Genomic DNA, 6607 nt, shown 5'->3' with positions numbered 1-6607 from the left:
GCACCCTAAGTCACACCTATGACTGTCACTGATGGGTGCCCTGCATGTCTCTTCCCTCTGCCTTCGCTTGGTCAGCAACTTCCCCCTAGTGCCCTCCCCCACTTTCCCCCTCCTGAGCCCTAACCAAAAAACGTAGTCCCCTCGGGAGTTGAGCCTGGGCCATGCCACGTGGCTGCTGGCCGTGCTGCGCTGGCTGACCCCTGCCCCACCTGCCACACTTGGCCTGCTATCAGACCATAAAGCAGTATCAGAGGGAGGGGGCCCCAGTCACCCTTTTGTGATAATGTCTGAGAACTTCTCCCCAGATCAAAGGGCAGACTGATTTCCAGGGGAGACTCCAGCTGTCCCCAACACTTGAGGGCCTCTGACCCTCTCTACCATGCCTGGTAAAAACGTCCTCTGTTGTCTGTACTCTGTACACGCATGTTGGATTGAGGAGGTTGCCTTCCTCACACAACAGTGAGGCCCTGAGGTCAGCTCTGCAGTCAGCTCTGAGGACCCCAGGAGGCATCAGGTGCTAAATTAATCATGGAAGTTTTATACACATAGCTCTCGGCACATTAGTTGGGGAGGCCACAAGCCGATCTCAGTGACTTAGCTCAGTAAAAGGATATTTCTTTGCACATACAACATCCAGTGTGGACATTCCTGCCTGGGGGAGGCTTTGGGCAGCCTCCTCTGAGATCAGGGCTCTATTCTCCTATCTTGTGCTGCTGAAGTCTTCAACATGGGGACTCCAAGTAGAGAGGGAGAGCCCCCTTCCCTCTGGCTCCTCAAGTCTGTCCCCATCCCCCCAGCTCCCATCCCGGCACCCTCCAGTCTAATGGCCACCTATGCTCCATCCCAGCCCAGACCAGAGGGTCATGGTTATCATTCCTGCCTCCAGCCTTTGCTCAAACTTTTGCCCCCTCTATGTGGCCAGCTCAGTCTCTGTCCTCCACGGCAGCAGCACAGAGCCCTCGTGTAGCCTGGGGTAGCCTGAGGACTCACAGCTGCCACTGGAATAGCCAGTCTCCAAGCTGGCCCCCAGCGATCCCACCCCCCGGCATTCACACCCTGGGACAGAGTGTGGGCTCAACTTAGTGACTTGCATCTAACCACTAGAATGAGGCCAGAACTGATGGCGTGTGACTCAGAGACTAGGTCCTAAAGGCAGGGTGGCCTCTCTCACTTGGGGAGAAACCATGCTATTGGCAGCTCTGAGGAGAGGCCCACACAGCAAGGAACAGCAGTCACATGCGTGAGCCTGGGAGTGGGTCCTCCAGCCCCACACAAGTCTTCAGAGACCACAGCCCTGGCCACAACCTGGCTGCCCCCTTATAAGAAACCCTAAGGAGAGCCCCCGGCTAAGCCGCTCAGATTCCTGACCATCAGAAACCATGATGCAATAAACATCTGTTGTTGAAATCTGCTACATTTTGTGATTGGATCTACAGCAATAGGTCATTGATTTAACCACCTTCAAAGACAGAGCCTGGGTCTTCTGCGCCTCATCCCTGCCCCAGGTCTGGTGTAGGCTGGATTGAGAGGAAGCACATATGTGGGAATTCATTTATTCAACCAATTCCCATTCACCGAGGATGTTGCGTGGCACCAGTCCTGTCCTCGGAGGCTGGGTGTGTTGGTCGGACTGAAGGCAACAAGGATGTGATCTTGGCCCTCAGGGGGTTCCCTCAGGGGGAGACAGAGAAGTCCACTTGCCCACTAAACAATCAGGACCCTCTCACCCCTAAAGACAGCTCGAAAGAAGGGTACTAACTCTGCTTCAGGGCATAGGGCACAGGTTGCGGGTGCGTGGGGTGAGGTTTGACAAAGGAGGTGGCCTTTGGGGGTGAGTGATATTGACCAGGTCAAGGAGAAAGCGTGTTTCTGGAGAAAGGAAACAGCACACCCCAAGACACAGCAAGCTCAAGAGCAGTGAGCATTTAGAGAGCAGTGAAGGGGATGGGGTGATGGGTAGCAGGGGAGAGGGTGCAGAGGTGAGAATGGAGAGTTTGAGGGCAGATGATACAGGGCCTTGAATGCCAACCTGAGGAGGAGTTTAGGCATTGGAGACCATTTGGGGAGTTCTGTTTTATTTGAGAGTATGTGGTGCTATTTGTGGGTGGGTGGGGCAGTGAATTGCGGCAGGGGCGTGGGTGCATAGTATTTACGCAGGCATTAACAAACCCCCTTCCCGGGTGCTAAGGATGGGAGAGTCTGGGGAGCCTAGGGGAAACCCCTCTCAACCAGAGGCATTAGGGAGGTCTTCTTTGAATAGATGAAGTCAGTATTGAGGGCTAAGTAGGAATTACCAGACAAGTAGGAGGACATGGGTGGAGGAGGGGTCATTCCATGGCATCCGACAGCATGGGCAAAACTCAGAGGTGAGAGAGGGTAGCTGGCACAAGGAGCTGCAAAGCGTTCCATGTAACAGGAGCATGGGGAGGAGAGCCTTGAGGACAGACAGAACCAGGCCAGAGGGTACAGCCTGGCGAACTGGCCTTGGGCTTGCGGTAGCCATGTTCCGTCTTCCACTGGCTCCCCCCACCCCCACCAGGTCCACTTTCTGCCTATTAGCCCTGATCTCTTTCCCTGGAGACCTGGTTGCATGGACTCCATGGGCCCTCCTTTCCTCCAGCTTCCAGGTGGGCTCAGGCAACAGGGAAGGAGGCTGCACGGAGGAAGGACAGTGGGTGGAAATGCTCACTCAGGCTCCTTCCTCTCAGGGTCCCCGGCCCTGTGCAGGACTCTCATCTAACCAATGGTTCAGGGAACCATTGTCCTTCCAGGCCACATGGTGGGAAGCATGCTTACACATCAGAAGACGGTTCCTTGATTAAACCCTCCTCCCATGACCCTCTGGTTTCTGCTGGGGTCCAGACTGGTACAAACCCCAGCCTACGGCCAATGGAGAGCCATGGGAGGATTCTGAGTAGGGAGGGAAGGGGGAGGACAAGAAGGGTGGGGAGGACAAGAGGGAGCTGGGCAGAGGCTAAGCTAGGGCCCTCGGCCTGCACCATGACTTTATCAGGGTCATACGGAATTCCAGGGTTTATGTGTGTGTGCGCACACAGCGCGCGGGGGGTGGGGGGTGCTGCTGCAGGCTTTCTGTTTTTGATTTTTGGTAGACTGTTTGCAAAGACAATAGTAAGAATCCCTCCATGTGCCCACACTTTTTTTTTTTTTCCAGTCTGAGTCTCACTCCATTGCCCAGGCTGGAGTGCAGTGGCATGATCACGGCTCACCGCAGCCTCAACTTCCTGGGCTCAGGTGATCCTCCTGCCTCAGCCTCTTGAGTAACTGAGACTACAGGCATGTACCACCATGCCCAGCTAATTTTTTTTACATTTTCTTTGTATAGACAAGTTTTTACTATGTTTCCCAGGCTGGTCTTGAACTCTTGCCTCCTGCCTCTGCCTCCCAATGAGCTGGGATTACAGGTGTGAGCCACTGCGCCCCATCTCACACCTGTTTGCCATATGACACTGCTGCTTTTCCTGTCCAGAGTTAAATCCTACTCCTCATTCCTTGTGACTCACTTTGGCCAATAGAACACAGTGGACACTGCACTCAGTAGGTTGTGTACCTTGGACTTGAGTCCTTGCAACCATGGCTCTCATTTTCTGGGGTCAGCCACCCACCAAATGCTAAAAGACAAGTTGGTATCGAGAGGGGCCCACTGTCCATGCAATGAGCGGCTGGGCCTTCCCAGGTGACCCACCGCAAGGATCCCAGAAAAGCCACCCAGTGACCCACAGAACTGTGAGGAACCACAAACCCTCACTGTCTCCAGCCATCAGGGCTTGAAGCGGTTTGTTAAGCAGCAGTAGGTCACTACTGTGGCCCACTATTCATCTCCTTTGTGCGTCTTGCCCTCCCTTCAAGGCCCTGCCCATGTATCGCTTCCTCCAAGTTTTCTGTCATCCCTTCTGGGAACTCTCCTGCTCCTTATTCCCACCCCTCTGGTGGCCCTTAGACCACGCTGCCAGATATGATAATAGCAGGCACTTCACAAGACACTGGGCATGTGTGTCATCTGACTTCTGATTTACATGAACTGCACATCAGCCCATAAAGAATGTGTAATGCGAGTGGATTGCCTGAGCCTACAGGTTCGAGACCAGCCTAGGCAACTTGATGAGATCTCATCTCTACAATAAATCAAAAAAATTAGCCGGGAATGGTAGCGTGCGCCTGTAGTTCCAGCTACTTGGAAGGCTGTGGCAGAAGGATCGATGAAGTCCATCGGGTCACCGCTGGGTTGGCAGTGAGTGTCCCACTGCACTTCAGCCTGAGCAACCGAGTGAGACTCCAACTCAAAAAAAAAAAAAAAAAAAAAAAAAAAAAAAAAGTGGATTGACTTATCACTTCAGGCACAGGACTGGAGGTGGACATGACATCCTTATTTCTCACATAACAAAATCAAGGTCTGCAGGTGATGTGACTTGCCCAGGTTCGCTGAAAGAGGTGGAGCCAGATTAGAATCCCAATGGGCACTTCTCCAGACTCATGCTATAGTGATCGGTGTGATGTACTCCTGGCAGGGAAGGGTCTGCCTCCCCGCTAGAGAGTGAGAGGTCACAAGCCCCGGTCCTCCCCAGTCGTCCCTGTTCCCTCACTGCTGATGCATGTCCCCAGCCCAGGAATCCAGAATTCCTCTGGTCAGGGCGCCTGTCCCCATCTTACCCCCCCTGCAGACATACATCTCACATCTGGTAGTCATTCTCTGCGCTGCTGGTCTACCCTGAGATTTAGCATATCTGTTCCTTCTTTCCCAACAGAATGGGGCCAGAGGTGGTAAGCTTAGGGTCGACGGGTCAGGAAGGAAGAGATCAACACGGCCTTCTCTGGTCCAGTCTGATCCGACTTCTGGAAAGGAGGGCCAAGCTGGGGGTCAAAGGTGAGGCTCTAACTCCCTCGATTGGGAGTAGGGAGAAAGAGAAGAACACTAAGACAGATTTCTTTCCTTTATTGAACTTAGGCTTATGAAGTTCCATGCCCACCCCCCATCCTGAGCCAAGGTCAGGGGCTAAAGTTACAAAGGGTGAGTAAGTGGCGCCCTCATGGAACTCTCCACCTAGGTAGTGTGAGAGTTAGACTCAGAAGTCAACTTAGGGAAACTGAGGCTCAGAGGGAGGGGTGAGCAACCTGCTCACAGTCATACTGCCAGTCAGTAACAGAGAGCAGCTCTATGTCTCTGCCTTCTGGGCTCTGCAGGTGATGTGACTTGCCCAGGGGGCCACTCGATCGTGGGAGGGCCCAGGAACTCCAAGGCACCTAGGGCAAGTACGGGGGCTTACATCCTCCTCTCCTCTCCAGCACGGTGAGAGAGAGACTGGGACATGCGGGGAGCGGGATGAGGAGGCTTGTAGGAGAAGGGGCTGGAGCTGGTGACTTCTTTGTGCAGTCACTCAAGGTTAGAGGAAGATAACCTTGCTGCCGGCTTTCCCCTACATTTCCCCTTCCAATGTTTGAGTGACATTACAACAGAGGACACAGACCCCAGACACCAGCCCCTGCAGCCCTCTCTCATTTTACCGACAAGCAGAGGCCAAGGAGCGGGGATTGCCGAGGTCGCACAGCAGGAGTGCCAATCACAGTGCCAGAGTGGGTGGAGTCTCCTCTTCTGGGCTGCCAGCCCTTTCTTGTGGCCGGACACAGGCTGGATCTGCAGAAGTCAGGAAGGCTCTGAATGTCCCTTCAACAGACGCCTCCGGGAAGCCTTCGCAGAGCACAGCGCCTCCTGCTGGGCTCCCTGAGCCAGCCCTGCCCTTCGGGGCGGCCCCTCCTCTGGCTGGAGGTGCTCAGCAGAACTCCAAGTGCTGGTCAGCCGGGATGTTGAACTTGAGCTTGTGGGCCTCGAAGAGGTTGCACAACTCCTTGATGTAGCGTTGGTGCAGCTTGTTCACCTCCTCCTCCGAGGGATGCAGCGTCTTCTGCACTTCAATGGGCTTTCCCACTGCAAGGCACAGAGATAGATAGTGGCCCAGGCTGGGGACCACTTGGGTCACAGGACCCTTGGGGCAGGTGCCCACCTCCACGGTCATCCCTGCAGGGAAGTACTCGCTCTGCCATCCCTTCCAACTTGAATCTAAGGTAACTCTAATTTCAGGTAACAGTTTCTAAGACACTAGGGCAGCTCTGAGATTCTGGGTTTTTTTTTGTTTTTTGTTTTTTTTGAGTAGGAGTCTCACTCTGTCGTGTAGGCTAGAGAGCAGTGGCATGTTCATGGCCACCCCAGTGTTGATCTACTGGGCTCAGGTGATCCTTCTGCCTCAGTCTTCCAAATAGCTGGAACCACAGGTGTGCACCACCATGCCTGGTTACTTTTTTTTAGTTTATTGTAGAGACAATGTCTTGTCAAGTTGCCCAGGCTGGACTCAAACCCCAGGACTCAGGCAGTCCTCTCGCCTCAGCCTCCTAAAGTGCTGGGATTACAGGTTTGAGCCACCACGCCCAACGAGATTCTAGTTTAATAACAGCCAGATTTCTGTGTGTCCTGCATTATGCTGGGTGCTTTACATGCGTCATTTCCTTAAATTCTATGGGGAGCCGGGCTCAGTGGCTCAACCTGTAATCCTGCGCCTTTGGGAAGCTGAGGTGAGTGGATTGCCTGAGCCCGGGC

The 6607-nt window shown here is 53.9% G+C and overlaps 1 protein-coding gene across 1 annotated transcript in view; it reads right to left on the bottom strand.

The window, feature by feature from the left end:
• Window positions 1-5786: 5786 nt before the first annotated feature.
• Window positions 5787-6607, bottom strand: part of MOGAT2 (monoacylglycerol O-acyltransferase 2) — a 17062-nt gene continuing 16241 nt past the window's right edge. The window contains exon 6 of the mRNA XM_008057820.1: window positions 5787-5941. Coding sequence (XP_008056011.1) covers window positions 5787-5941 — 155 coding nt within the window. The remainder of the gene's footprint in view (window positions 5942-6607) is intronic.

This window comes from Carlito syrichta, unplaced genomic scaffold, assembly GCF_000164805.1.
Source record: "Carlito syrichta isolate Samal-C Ts95f unplaced genomic scaffold, Tarsius_syrichta-2.0.1 Scaffold303134, whole genome shotgun sequence".
NCBI lineage: Eukaryota > Metazoa > Chordata > Mammalia > Primates > Tarsiidae > Carlito > Carlito syrichta.
Note: the sequence above shows the minus strand (reverse complement) of the source record. Positions and strands in the feature narration are given on the sequence as shown.